This window comes from Numida meleagris, chromosome 5 (genome assembly GCF_002078875.1).
Source record: "Numida meleagris isolate 19003 breed g44 Domestic line chromosome 5, NumMel1.0, whole genome shotgun sequence".
NCBI lineage: Eukaryota > Metazoa > Chordata > Aves > Galliformes > Numididae > Numida > Numida meleagris.
Window position 1 is genome coordinate 55175620 of NC_034413.1, and position 15898 is coordinate 55191517.

Sequence of the window (15898 nt, forward strand, 5' to 3'; positions counted from 1 at the left end):
GCTGATTTAAACATGAGCATATACATTCAAGGTAGATGAGTAATCTGGAGACACTTGTAGTGTAATAGCATGGAATGGAAGTAAATTTTGTTAAACAAATGCAGTAAGAAGAAAAAGTAATAAAAAGAACAGAGAGAATACATTAATAGTTCTCTTACCAGAAGAGAACTTTTCTATACAGAATGTGTCTAAAAAGCTCATAGACTCAAGTGAAACTTTGTCTGCTCACTTTTTGCATGTATTATCTGTGGTAGATCTCAGTCTCTCAGGATTGTTTTTCTGCAGTTTTGATGACACAGATGCATAGAAGACAAATATATTGACAATGGCATTACTTGGACCACATCATTCCCTGGAAGGAACGTTCTTCTCTTTCTGATCACTGAACACTCATTTCTGCCAAAAATTATGTTCAGTGAAGGGAAGTGTGGAACAACATGAATTACAATGGGGACAAATTCCAAAGCTCAGTGAACGTGTGCTCATTAGATTTTACCCTGAGCATCATTCTCTACACCTCCCTTGCTACAGAAATCTTTAACAACAAAGTGCCAAGTGCTGGAATGATCTTAAAGGGATAGTTTTAACTATCCCTTTAACTTTAATCAAAGATTAATAGCAAATAAGTGCATTCCTGCAAATGAGTACACAAATATCAAAACCTGGAATCTGGCACATAAATTATTGGACCATGTAATGAGTTTTTCCATATTACAGTTGTAAGTAATAAGTAATCAAACAGTTTCTGGAAAACATTATCAGGAAAAATTGTTTGTTTACCTAAACAGCAATATAGACATTATGAACAGTTAATCATGCCATAATGACTTCTCTCTTTCTTTCATGGTATTGAACATGTCAGTCACTTTCTCTAAGCTGCTACTTACTGCAGTTTTGCTTCTTATATTACTAACTGTAATGTTTCCACAGTAATCCTTTTTTGATAGTTAGCGAGAGGAAGAAAATGTAAAACTGTTAGAATGAAGCCTTTTCCATTTAATAGATTTTTTTTCAGTCATGAGGGTTATCTCTTCTATGAAAAAGCTCTTTTTGGTTATCTGGAGATTCTTCAGGAAAGATCCCCTATGAGCAATTGTATTGAACTCTCTCTTTGTTAAACATAAGCTCCAAAGAGAGCTCTGTGTGTGCTCACCCAGCTTTGAAACACCTTGATATCAAACTGAGTCTAGAAAGGGCAGGAGACAATAATCTAAATACCACATGCAGCAGTATCTGAATGCTTCCATTTGAGCTATACTTTGTCAGCCATAGGAAAGCAACAGAGTAAGACAGTTTGCTTTCCAATTCCTGAATTTAGGAACTAATATAATTTGAACTGATTTTTTTCTGTTTAAAAAGACTCTTAAAATGATTATTCCTGATAGTAAAAGTTTGCCTTTGTGTGTATGTGCTTTAAATATTAAGGGATTTTTCCAATACTAGGGAAGAGAAAAAATGGGGTAAATAGACTTTTTGGTTTCTATTCTTTTGAAACTTTATTTTTAATCATGGGTCTGGCTTGGATTTTAAATAACTAATAGTTGTAGTGGCACAGGTCCTTACAACATACACATGGATAATGACCATGTATAAGTGAAATGCTGCTGAAGATTACTATATATTTTTAGGTATATACATTTAAAATAATGCAATTTTTTCATGTATTCATCATCTTTAGACTTCAAAGATAGACTCATTGTAGTGAAAAATCAGATGGGTGTGGATCAAAACAGAATTTCTTCCCTTTCATTTAGAACCTACTGCAGTAAAACATACTGATAAGTGGTGTTAATGGTTTTAGCGAGATAATTTTCATATTTTTAGTTTTATTTGAGGCTAGACAGAACAGAACACCTAGAAGAAATATGCAGAAAAGTGCCTTTTTCTGTTTCTACAAATAATAATGAGCAAAGCTATTTTACAAAACATAATTTTACAAAAACTAATTTACGAAACATAAACCAAAAAAACATCAACAGGAAAACTGTTGCATTAGGAAATAAAAAAAAAGAAAAACATCATGATATCTATATACAGCATACACACAAAATGTAAGAGTGAAAGTATCTTCTATTGGTAGCAATAAATAATTAAAAAAAAAACCAAACAGGTGGGTTTTGGGTAAAATGGAGACAAACATTCAAAGCACTCTCATTCCTTTCTAAGTTTTGATATATCTTCACTCCACTACATAGTGTATCTGTTGAAGTGAACTTAAAAGAATCCCACAGTTTTACAATAAGAGATTGAATCTGATAGTCCTGACTGCAGCACCACTGATCAGTAGACTTTAACATCGCCTTCAAAAGGCTAAATTCTGGTATGTAATGAAGATTTGTCCCAGAGACAAAAAGTATAGCTGTGCTTAATGCTATAGTACTCATGCCTCATAGATTTAATTGCAGGCTTCAAGAAGAGGAGAAGGATGTTGATTGATTTACAAAAAAAAATTAGATTACAAGAAATTACTGAGAAACTGAGGACCTTACAATACCAGGAAGCTGGAAAGAACCCTGGCAGATGAAATACTATGTAAGCAAATGCACCTTAATGCACATTGAAAGAGACATTTTGAGCTTCTCATACACATCAGTGGTTTTTTTATTTGAAAAAGAGACAAATAAGATATGACATTATAGATTTATACACTGATGATAATGGATGTTATGAAAAAATGAAAAAAATAAAACCCACATACAAATCTAGAGTAAAACTAAGGATTTGGCCATCTATGAGAAGGTCATGAGTCATAAATGGCTTTTTGCACTGACAGAATACTATTTATGCAGATAATAAATTAGCTAATAAATACCAGCTCTCTCTTCCAGAGTGATATAATAATAACTTCTGAATAATACCCTCTACAGAAATTGATGCCTTCCTCTTTCCAATCGTGCTGTCATCAATTGCTGTCCATCAAAGTAGCTTGCTGCCATGATCCCTTCATCATCAAGACCAGAGATGTTGTTGGTATAAACAAATCTCACTGTTAAAAAAGAAGACTGATCAGACTTAAGAATACCCCATTGTAATATGTAAAGATTTTGTCAGATAAGTTCACTGTCCTATACCCAGAAAATATTTGCACAGGAGGCAAATAACTGGCGAACTTTAACCTTTCTCAAGGCAGAACTGACTAATTATTCATATTAATAATTAAAGATACCTTTTGCACCTGGGGTGGGATAATATGTACAATGTACATATATGTAACATATACATATGAAATATATTACATATGTATTATGTGCACTTTATCTACAAACAGGAGGACATATCCAGGACAAGATCCTGGAGTGCAGATCCACAGAAAAGGATCTGGGGTTCTGGTTGGAGGCAAGTTGAATTTAGTCAGCAGGGTGCCCTGGCAGCCAAAACGGCCAACCATACCCTGGGCTGCATCTGGCCCGGCACTGCAGCTGGGCAAGAGAAGGAATTGTCCCACTCTGCTCTGCACTGGTGTGGCCTCACCTCAAGTACTGTGAACAAGTTAGGATACCAGAACATAAGAAGGACAGAAAATTAATAAAACTATTAGAGAATGTCCAAAGGAGGGCTACGGAAATGTTGAAGAGTTTAAAGGGGAAGACATGAAGGGAGCTGCTGAGGTTACTTGGTTTTTTTAACCTAGAGAAGAGGAGACTAAGGAAAGAATTCATTATTTCCACCTCTACTGCCAGCTCTACTTCTAGAGTCAGTGCCTCTCCACTGTGTTAAAGAAAATACGAACTCACAGTGAGTTTCTTGATTGTTTGAAACATATCTAGTTCCACTCTGCTGATTTCACTCTGAATACCTGGAGTTTACGTGCATTATACATCTCAGGAATACTCCAGAGTTCACATGGATGCAGTTGTCTAAGCATGAGTTTGACACTGAGGATGCATAATATTAGCAAGTCTTATCTTAAGAATAGTGTGGAAAATGGTTGACGTATCTGGGATTCATAGTCTACTTACACATATTTTTACAATGCAGTGTAAGAAAATGTTGCATCTTACATGGTGTCAAGATATGACTACATCAGTAATAAAATGGTTTCAACTACACCACTAGAACAAATGCTAGCTTTTCTAAAGTTTACTATCATCATTAAGGAATTATAATTAGTAAAGCCTGATCTAACTTACAAAAAAAATTGTAAGTTTTACAGTGGGCAGTATTTGCCCACTGAAGTTTAACTTAGGAGTAGCTTTTTAAAGGATACTTGGTTTTTTAGACTGTTGAGGTCACAATCAATGAAACAGTGTTTTTTATAGAAATTCTCCCTGATTTGTTACCCAGCTTTACTGTACATTAACCTCTTGCTTATTTACTCAGAAATATAGACAGTTAAAAGTTTACTTTTCTTATTAATATGTCCCAGCAGCCTGAAAGTGTTTTCAAGGTGTGTACTTGATAAGAAAATGTCTAGAAGAAAGGTTATGGTGTCAAGAGATGATTTCTACTTCCTTGTTAAACAATCAGGGGATTTCAATTCAGATGCTAGTTTCTTCATTTTTGGCATCTCTCATTATCACGTATAGTAGTGGCTTAATTAGTGTTACTACTAAATTGTTGCAGTGTATTATTCTGAGAAAATTACATTGACAAATGTAGCCAAGAAAGCATCTTTTTCGTCACAGGGGCTTTGGGATTTTACTCGGACATTATAAATACACAAGGATTTAATAAAACATTACTGCTAGTTTGGTATTTCTTGAAAGAAAGCAACCCATGACACATACTACCATCAAAGCAGGCTCAGAAAAGTTTAAAAAGTTTTAAAGTTTTCCAGTTATTGTTATGTAATATACATGCATGTTTAAAAAAAAAGTAAGAAAAAACATCTTAAAGTGTCATTACATTTATTATGCTTTAGTATATATTCAGACAATGGTGGGAAGGAGGTAACTAAGTAATAGTTATAAATTATAACTAAATAAATTATAACAAAATAAACTAATTATTTACAATGTCTTTTACAATGAATTTACAAGTATGAAAACGTTTCACAGATTGATTTGAAATTCGTGAATCTAACATTAGATTGATTTAAATATATATATATATATATATCAGAACCCCAAAGGTGCTACCATGCATGAAATTGCTGATCTGCACTAAAAAGCGTGGAATATATTCTTATTTTATATATGGGCCGTATTTTATTTAATGCTGTAGTACTTTTTTTACTGGCTTCTACCACTACACCTGCAAGCTGCAGGATGAAAGATACAGAGAATATTAATCTGTAGTCTGGCAACAGTAACTTTTCCATGATTTTCTGTTCACAAAAGCTCATCTTTTACCTGTATAGATGCATCTTTTACCTGGTGTTCTGACCATTACAAGTAGGAAAAATATTTAGAGAATAAAATACTTATTCTCTTTGAGTAATTTCTGCCTTATTCCTTCTTTCTTCTAGAACATGTATGTCAAAGCACTGCAAGAAGTCTCTAAGTTAGGATCAAATAGTCACACAGTCTTATCCTAACACCAAAAATACTTACTACCTGCAAGATTAATCATATAATTATGAGTATTTGCCACAACTTAGAGATTTTAGCATGCCAAAACATCATTGATTTAATAGATTTTTAAAATCCATTTGGCATAATTAAGAGTCCAGATCAAGAATAATATTCAAAATGAAAGAGTATTCAGCAAATAATGACAATGGTCATTATGTCTTCATTTAAAATGTACACCACTTACTGTTTTCATCACTGTTTTTGTAATAAATTTGATAGTTTAAACAGCATAAAATCAGGATTCCATTTGAAAGGGTTACTCTTCTGCTTACTTCCCCAAAATAATGGAATTTCTTCTGGTTTATTCATGCTGACTAATTGAGAATACATTTGCTAACCAAAAAAAAATCATTTTCTGTTTATATCTTTTTTTTTACAGACAACAACATTAATAGGTCTTCTGAAGACAGCTAGACTGCTGCGTTTGGTCAGGGTGGCACGGAAATTGGACAGATATTCAGAATATGGTGCTGCAGTTCTGATGCTCCTTATGTGCATATTTGCACTGATTGCACACTGGCTTGCTTGTATTTGGTATGCCATTGGAAATGTAGAAAGACCTTACTTGGCTCATAAGATTGGCTGGCTGGATTCTTTAGGAGAGCAATTAGGAAAACACTACAATAAGAGTGATGCAAGTTCTGGACCATCCATCAAGGACAAATATGTTACAGCACTTTATTTTACATTCAGCAGTCTGACAAGTGTAGGATTTGGAAATGTGTCTCCAAACACCAACTCAGAGAAAATCTTTTCCATCTGTGTCATGTTGATTGGCTGTAAGTAGTTTTGTCTTATTATTTTTTGATATTTTTCCCCTTAGTGGTTGGACAAATGACTTTACAATATCTAAGCTAATAATATTATAATAATGCAGCGAGAAGGGCAAATTCATAAAGAAAGCAATGGTTTTATGTGAAAATGTGTTGTGATAACACAGTTTAAGGAATTCTGAGATATCTATGTTTCTTAGATGATATTGGACCAAATTAAAATGGATACTAGACAAAACCTACAGTTTTTTAAGGGCTATGAGTATCTAAGTATTTTTAAATATTCTTTCTACTAGAAACATGTAAAACTTATTTGAGCATTTTAGTATACTGGAATGAGATTTCCAAGAATAGGTAGTGCATCCAGTGAAAAAACACGTGCCCATATTACCTCTCTTGCTTATATCACTAGCTGAATCAGTGTAATGAGCAGTGTAAGCAGTACAGGCTATCTGTACTGAGCACTCTGTATTTCTGATGTCCAGACAACCAAATGGTCAGTTAATCTGTTTTGTTGACTGGATTGAAGGTCTGTGAAAGACACTAGCCAAATTGTAGAAGTTAGCCTTTTTTTCATGCAGTACTTCAGAAAAAGCATTGTCTGTTGATAGAGAATCTGCAGATTGATCTAAAACATATGGCAATTCCTATATTCCACTACGGTCTCCTTTTTGACTACACACTAGTTAAACTGTTCAACAATTTAATGCTTCTGTAGATCATATTACTTATAGGTAATGTGTATAATTGTAAGTCTTTCTAAAAATAACCAATACGGTATAGGCTCATTTAGCAATAGGGGTTAATATATTAGCTTATGGACCAATATATTAGTTCAGCAAAATAAATTAATGTGTGCTAGTTCTAAAACTTTCCACTTTAGCTTTGCTTGGAATGTGAACAGCTTTGTTTTTATGAATGTTCCTGCTTCACAGAAGCACTGAAGTCACAATAGACTACTCTCATTTTTGCATCCACCAGGTGCAAGGACTTTTTCTTGAGTTTCACATAGATTGTATTTCAGTTATAGTGTACTGTGTTAGAAAGTTGCTCATTATGGCATAACAAGCAATAGAAATTTGCCGAATTGTGGAAAAAGATCTGTAGGTCAGCCAAAGGACACCATGATGAAACTGAAGGAAGAATAAAGGGGAGGAAGCAGCTGGACATACGACCACCATAGAAGCAACTGTGCATACCCAGAGGGATATTAGCATATATTAATGAGTTCTTGGAAAAGGATTAATGTGTATGCCAATGTATTGCACATATATATCTTAACTGTTTAAATGTAGAACCTGAACTATTAGAGCATGAACTTGATTTATCAAGTCACCCAGTACACATCGTAAGAATGAAGGAATGCCACTTTCTAACACTACATTGGAGTTGGAGAATTTTATTCCTGGATTTTGGATGACAGATACTCAGGAGTAGTATAGTAGTATTTTTAAAGAAATAAGCATACTTTTTAGAATGCCTTTGATTTTACAGAGCTCACTTTTTTATTGAATTGGATTTATTCAAGACCTTTTATTTTTCACTGGAGTTTAATAGTTTAACATAAAGTTGAATATAAAACATTAAAGGTAGATAATTCACTGAATCTTTTTTCTCTACATGTAAGAAGTAGTAGGCTCTTTCGAGAAAAAAAATGAATATGAGTATCCTATTGGTGATATAATATTCTCTCTTTTGGCATTTTTGTGAAATGTACTAGAATAAGTAGAGGAAAAAAAGTTTAGGGAAGATAAGTGAAATGCACAAAAACATCCTAATGCCTCTTGTGACAAAAGAGTCTTACTTATGTCAGGTCTGGTACTCAGACGCATCAGTAGCTTGAAGAATCAGAAATAAAGTTCCAATTAATTATTATTTTACACATTCAGAAAAGCTCTAAATGTCTTGGTACAGTTTACTTGTATTCAGATATATTTTTAAATGCATCACTGAGATTGGGTACAACAGTACATTCCAGCCTTAGTTATTTTAATTTGAGAACCCTCAATCATCTGAAACAGTCCTTTAGTCGAGTCGGTTGCATTCAGGTAAAAATTGCTTGACTACTCAAAATCTGTAATCCAAACTGTTATCCAAGTGTTGTATATCAGTGTATCAGTGTCTGTAAGCAAATCCTGTATAGGGTAAAGAACTGAATTTCCCATAGATTTAGGAAACCTTAGCCCATCATTTTTCAGATAGACATATCTTATTTGCTGATTTAAAACCTAAGCCATAGATTTATGTGTAGCTTCTTACCTCTGCCGTTTGTTCTTTGTATTTAATTTTAGTTCCTAATTCTTAGTTCTTCCAAAGTGTGTAAATTTTGATGAACCTAACTTGCAACACTAAGTTCAGGGCTACAGATCTCTAAAGATAAATATTTCCAACTTGTTTACCATTTCATATTTAAGTTTCTTCTGCAGAGTTGGCACTGATATAATCAAATATGTAAAAAGCTTCATGTAAATCAAAACCACATCTAGTCTCACCTGAGCTGATCTGTATACAAAGTGCACTATGAGAACTGCTGCATCACCTGCAAAACCGAATGATAGGACTTAAGCACATTTTGTTTCCTTTTAATCTAGCATTAATGTATGCGAGTATTTTTGGAAACGTATCTGCAATAATCCAAAGACTCTATTCGGGAACTGCACGGTATCACATGCAGATGTTGCGAGTAAAGGAGTTTATACGCTTTCATCAAATCCCTAATCCTCTGCGGCAGCGACTTGAGGAATACTTCCAGCATGCATGGACATACACCAATGGCATTGACATGAACATGGTATGTTGTATTGTTTTTCAGGCATTGATTCTGAGGAATAGATAAATGGATGTGAATTTAGAAAATGACTGAGAGTCTTCATTATTCATGAGTTTTATCACTATAAGTTTAAGACAGTGAATATATAGCAATTACTGAAAATGAAACCATTTCAAATTTGGCATCAAAACATTTAGGTGCCTCGACTATTACAAATTATAGCAGAAATCTGAACTCTCGTTGTGGATAGAAAAGTTTGAAAATTGCAAATGACTATTATAAGCTTAAGACAAGAAATATCATAGGTGGGCTTGTTTCAGTCATAACTGTTCCAGAAATTTGTTCTTTGGTTATTTTCCACTTCCTGTATCAAAGAATAGCTCTGTTGTTATCTACAGAATGACTGTTGTATAAAGCCTGCAGCCACCAACTCTTTTTCAAAACCCTACCTATCATGTAGTATAGATCAGGTATATTGTTGGTGGATGGGTTAGGGTTAGGGTTAGCGTTAGGGTTAGGGTTAGGGTTAGGGTTAGGAGTAGGCAGATAGATCAAGTGCTCTTTTCAGGGAGAAATGCTCTAATCATATGTTAGTCCAAATTGCTTGCTTGTATTCACAGCCACTTAATTCTGTACTAAAACTCCACACAATAATACTGAATATTCATCAGTCCAGAGTGTCATTTCTAGGAACTGGCAAGGTAACAAGTCTCCCTGTTCTTGAGGTTTGATTTAAGATATTAAAAAATAATTTAAAAATAAAACAAAACTGTAAACACTCTTTTTATAAAAAGATATTATGTGGCCAGCTAAAAAACAGTAACATTTTTGTAATGAGCAAAAATAAGCATCTATATTTCTGGCTTCTTTTCTGAAGACAGCAGCTCTTTTTTTTGAAAAGTTGACTTAGGTTTGAAGACACTGAGAGGACTGAGCATCTTAATAATCAATGAATCTGTGTCTCTAGAGGGATAGTTTCCAGAGCAATTCTAAGTCATAGATTAAACGCTTTGCAGAGCTATCCAAAAAAGTTGGGCAGAACAAGAAAACTCTATGAATGCTGATAACAAATTAACTGGAAATCAACTTCCAAAATTTTTACATAAATTCAGACAGCTTCCATGTGGCACCTGGTACGTTTGTGAATAAGACTGACAGTAGTATACTTTTACTCTGTAAGCAGAAACAAGAGTCTCAATTAAACGCTTTTATAAAGTTGAATCAATGACAACCTGATGTTATGGTTACCATTAAGTAAAGCAGATCTTAAGACAACAGCTTAAATATATTGAGCCTCACCTTCCATTTCCACAAGTGTTCCCTCCAGAGGGATATTATGCCTGGTACAAGGATATTTGTATAAACCTCTGCTGTGGATTAATGCAGTGGAAGGCAGCATCAGTAGCTTCGTCCTACATGGCACTGAATGGCCCTAATTCCCTCTGATGGCAGTGGGAGTGTGGGATACTCAGCACTCTGCAGGATAAGGCCCTTAATCTGTGGGTGGGTGCAGCCAAAGCCTAAAGTAGTTCACTGAATTATTTCTGAAGATATTACAAAATCATGTATGCCTTAACTAATTCATTACCGCTAATGGTTGTACAAAGAACACCTGTTTTACATGAAATAGTTTTTTTCATAATTCAGGAGCTGCTGTATTGGAAATAATCTTGGATTTGTCATTAACGTGAAATAGTAACTAAATGGATTTAACAGCTCATATTCTGCAATGTGATTGTGAGGCAGTATGGAGGCTTTGTCTTAAATAAAACATGAAGAAAAAAATCAAGATTAGTATCTTGTTTTGTTATATCTCTTGTTCAGTTCACAATTCTATCCCTCAAGTTTTATGGTAATCACTTATTCTTAAAATGTGAGTTTGAATATGCTACACTTAGTGCAAGGATAATATGAGAACTGTCTGATTTCTGTTGTACTTATGAAAGATTTATCTCTTTCCTGTCTGCTTCATACCTAAATACATGGAATAACACCACCCACTGGTAAGAGCAGGAGGTATTTATGTCAAATTTAATTCCAGTATAAAGTGTGGAGAATATCCATGTTATCTGTTGGATTTAGAGCTTGTTCAGTGCTTTCTAATTTTAATTGTAATTTTTTTTTGCATGATGAAGGGGTAGATAGTGAAGGGAAATAATCCAAGTAGAATCAGATGTGGGGCAAAATGGCAACTAAAAATTAGACATTAAGAAATGCTAATCTAACCACATCTACTAATCACTGTTTTACCCCACAACTCAAATCATGCTTTTCTGCCCAAAAAAGGTCATGTGCATATTGGTTTGCATTAGATAGTTGCTCTGTAGGAATGTCACTCTAACAGTTGCCATGCTGATCATTCTGCATTTTCCTTTGTGTGAATGCTCTTAGTTCCAACCATATATGCATGTTAGCACAAGCATCAATGAAGTTTTTTTGGCTATAAGCCAAGTGCATATGAATGGACTTGCATGTGGTATTGAGAAATTAATTTTGCATGAAATATTTGCATTTACACACCAAAGGGCTAATACTGTCCTCAGACAAATGTGTTTGACTCCTGTTGATATTTACTGGGAGTTTTTTGCAAATATCTGAAGGCAGAATTTGATCCAATCTTTCTTTTTCATTTCACTACTGAAAACTGAATAAAATTAGAAAACCCAGTCATCTTTCTCCTTTGAAATATAAAATGCATGTAATTTACATTATATATATGTACAGTTAATGCATACACATACACATATATATAAATAATACGAGAAATTATATTTCAAAAGATGCCGTTAATTATCATCAGTAATATACTTAAGAAATCAGGAAATGTAGAAAAAAAAAACAACAACAAACTTTTAAACTCAGGAATAATACTGCTTTAAGACCAAATAAACTTGCTTTATTAAACAAAGTCTTATACTTTACACTGAACATGAGAAGATGATATTTTTCCTCCGTTGAAATGGCTAAACTGAAAAGTAACTTTAAAAATTTGCTGTTGAAATATCCTGAGAACATTCTTTATTTGTACATTGGTTTCCCTCCATTTCTTCATCTCTTTTATTATGTTTCATTGCATAATGTATTTTTACAAAAACAGTTCCACATAATTATGCATGGACTGGATAAACAGGATTTGGGATTTATTTTAATCTGGATAAAAATCTTGAGTCTATGGAATAAGCATAATTTAAATCACATCTCAGTGGTATACACTGACAAAGTTAAATTCCAAGAAAATTATTTACAGTGTACATATTCTTTCATGAAAGATCTCACCAGTCCCAAAGATTTAAAGATATTACTTTCATTTCTTTAGACTATCCTGTTCTGTTTTTCCTAAACTCTCTTCGCCTTCTATTGCCCACTTCATTCCAGTGTTATCAGTCCAGCACTGATAATAGCATGCCTGTGATGCTTACTGCAGAAAGATAACATATTTAGTGTTTGAGATCCTTTTTTTAAGTTATGCATGCAATTTTTATAAACTTCCCCTTTCTTTCCATGGATCTTCTGTGCATCAGAATAGCTTTATTGGTTTACTTTACCTTTACAAAAAGAGTTCAAAGAAGCAAATAACTGGGACAAGTACAGAAAGTGTATAGCCAAATGTAAGTTAATTAAAATTTTGAATACCAAACAGCTACATCTATATTTTGGGCTTTGGGGCTATGAAAGGAGAGAGCAAGTCAGCATTTTTTACATCTAAATTTATGGAACCCTCTTTGGAATGTATTGAGGCAAACTATTTTACACTTGCGATTAGCCTTGGCTTCAGCAAGCACACAAGTACAGTAGAGCGCAAACCTATTTTGAAAGTTCACAACCAGCAATGCTAGTATCAAATAAAGGCAGGGTTGTCATTCTGTTGGTAAAGCTTCTTTTGTGAGAAATTGGATAATGGGCACTGGATGACACCACTACGCTTGTAACAGTTGCTTTTCCTCCTGTGATCACTTTTTATAACCAAAACAAGTCTACCAATACAACTACTGCCAGCAGTATGTTTCAAACAGAAAGATAGGAGAGTAAATTAAAATTTTAAAAACAGCAAGAAGTTCCTTAGAACTAAATTAGAATTTTTTAGGAACAAAAAAAACAGTAGTAATTGGTTACAGAGAGAGAATAAGTAATCATGGTGAAATGTGGTACTGTTATTTGCCTATGTGTCACGATGGAAATCATAAGACATATAATCCTATCAAAAGAGAGTACCCCAGATACAGCTGTAAAGCTGTTCTTTCATTTTCTATAGCAAGACTTCTTTAAAGAAACATAAGCATAAATGCCTTCATTTATTCAAGATTTGGGAAGAACACTTCATATAAAAAACAAGTTTATAAAATGTCAATCTTCTATCAGTTTCTCACTGGATAGTATTTTATGGTCTAAGGTCTCAAACATGAAGAATAGATAGTTTTCCAACTATAATTATATCTTTGGAAATAAATGGATCTGATTAACTTCCATCTTCTACGGACGTTAAATTTTTCAGTTGATGAAAGAGTCAGCTACTGAAGAAGCTGAAATCATTTTCTGTCCTCTTCATCCAGCCATGTAACATCTTAGAGATCACCTTTCAGATCTATTCTGAAATTTTGATAAGATTATAGATGAAGAATGATCCACTGCAACTCCAGTAATTTCAAAATAAAATTGTCACACAGATCTGTTTCATGGCAGTGACTGAAAGCAGAAGACCCTAGTTCTTGGTAAGGTTGTCAGACATCAAACCTCATTGAAAGGTGAATTAGTTCATCATCACAGCTGCTTCTCTCTGTTGCGAGGACCTTCTTTATATCCTGTAAAAAAAAAAAATCTAACTGCAACATTTTCTGGTGCAAAGAAGAAGAACCATCAGAAATAGTTCTTACTCCATGTGGGAGCCCAATACCTGCTGAAACAGAATGATTGCCACCTCTGATCTTATTTATTCTCTTCTAAATGGTGAAAGCCCTTGGAAATGTTTCAGTTAATTTCTGTAATTAGCTATCACAGAAATAGTAAATTCTAAATTCTTCCTAGAAGTACAGCTAGGCTAAATTACAGAAAGGTTTAAAATTGTTATTAAAATCTCAATGTTCAACCTTCATGACAGAACTAAATTCTGCTCTTCTCATACTTTCAGTTTATTCCAGTTTAAATTGTCAACCAAACTTGAGAGATGCTACCTTTATCTTTCCTTCCATCTGTTGGATACTTGCCCACTCATAAAACAATCTGACTTTGATTCTAGGATGAGAGAAACAGCTAAAATGAATTTCAGCAGGCACTAAACAGACCCACAACAACTCTTTTTCTTTCTTGCTCTCTTCACCTGCTGCCTGGCATTTAATGTTTGATCCCACCTAGATCTCATCAGAGAAAAAGGATGACACCAGAAGACAATATGCAGAGTTCAAGGAATATCTTTAACTACTGGACTACAAGAACTGGACCATTTCCTGTATTAGGAAAGGCTGAGACAGCTGGTACTGCTCAGCGTAGAAAAGAGAAGGCTCAGGGTAGACTTGTTTGTGTAAATACCTGAAGGGAGGATGCAAAGAAAATGGAGCCAGTGGTGATTTTCAGTGGTGCAAAGACAAGAGGCAGTGGGCACAAACTAGGACACAAGAGGTTCAGTCTGAGCATCAGGAAGCAATTTTTTATTGTGAGGGTGACAGCACTGGCAAGGCTGCCAAAAGTTGTTTTGGAGTCTCCCTCCTTAGAGATATGCAGAAACTGTCTGGACATGGTCCTGAGTAACCTGTGGTAGATGGCCTTTCTTGAGCAGAGAGGTTGGACTACATGGTTCCAGAGATTTATCCCAAACTCAAACATTCTGTATTTCTGTTGTCATATACTTATATACTTTATACATTTTTATTCAAATAATTTATAAATTTTGGATTTATCATTGAGAATAACGCTACTTAAAGATCAATTCCTAGCTTTATCATTTTCAAAATTTTAAATTATTATTTTTTTAATCACCTAGTCCTGCATTCCTATGATTTCAAGATTTTTCTAGCTTTTATTTTTTAGAAAAATATTTTTTTTTTTCTTGTCACCTGGGAGTATGATTTAAGCATGTTTAAAGACTCAGAAAACACAGCAAATACAAATACCTGAAATACTGTATTTAGATTTTTATCATTTTTAAGATAATCTCACAATTTTGAAGAATGTTTCAATGATTTTCTAACTTTTAGAGTTGTCAGTATGTATACACATTTATTGGTGACATTTTGGTGTTTAATGATGAATATTGTAACTAATGTTCTGATTTGCTTCTGCTTTGATGCTGGCTGAATATTTAATGCGGGACAGATGTCAATACCTGTTTCAGAACTGAGTAGAGAAAAATTTTTTGTCATGTATTTTATCTTTTACCCAAACATAACAAAGGTATAATTGCCCCCAACATCTGCTAGTTGTCTGAGGTTAGGACATATAAGCGTCTCCAATTCTGTTATCACAAATGTGTCTGATACAGGTATGAGTAATATTTAACTGTCATCTTGAAAAAGAGTAGCTGATGCAGCTGGATTCGCCTCCTCGCTTCTAAAAGATCACATTCCTCAAGGCAATATGAATGACTTCCCTACTATACGCACAAAATTTTAATCCCAAATTCCATATAAAATGTTTCTTTCTCTCTCAGTGACACTTTCCTCCTCTCCAAGCATGCCAAACAGATACACCAATGTTATTTGACATGGAATAAATTTCATTCCATATAGGAATAGATGACTGAATTTGGACTTGATAACTATCAAGAAGAGACAACTGGAGCCTGTGATCACAGCATCATATTCGATCTTTTCCTCCTCTCCTCTCCTCTCCTCTCCTCTCCTCTCCTCTCC

General features: G+C 34.1%; 1 protein-coding gene across 1 annotated transcript in view; it reads left to right on the top strand.

Annotated features, from left to right (window-relative positions):
* The window catches only part of KCNH7 (potassium voltage-gated channel subfamily H member 7), a 62870-nt gene that overhangs the window by 22267 nt on the left and 24705 nt on the right, over positions 1–15898 (top strand). The window contains exons 4-5 of the mRNA XM_021399941.1: positions 5893–6292; positions 8878–9077. Coding sequence (XP_021255616.1) covers positions 5893–6292; positions 8878–9077 — 600 coding nt within the window. The remainder of the gene's footprint in view (positions 1–5892; positions 6293–8877; positions 9078–15898) is intronic.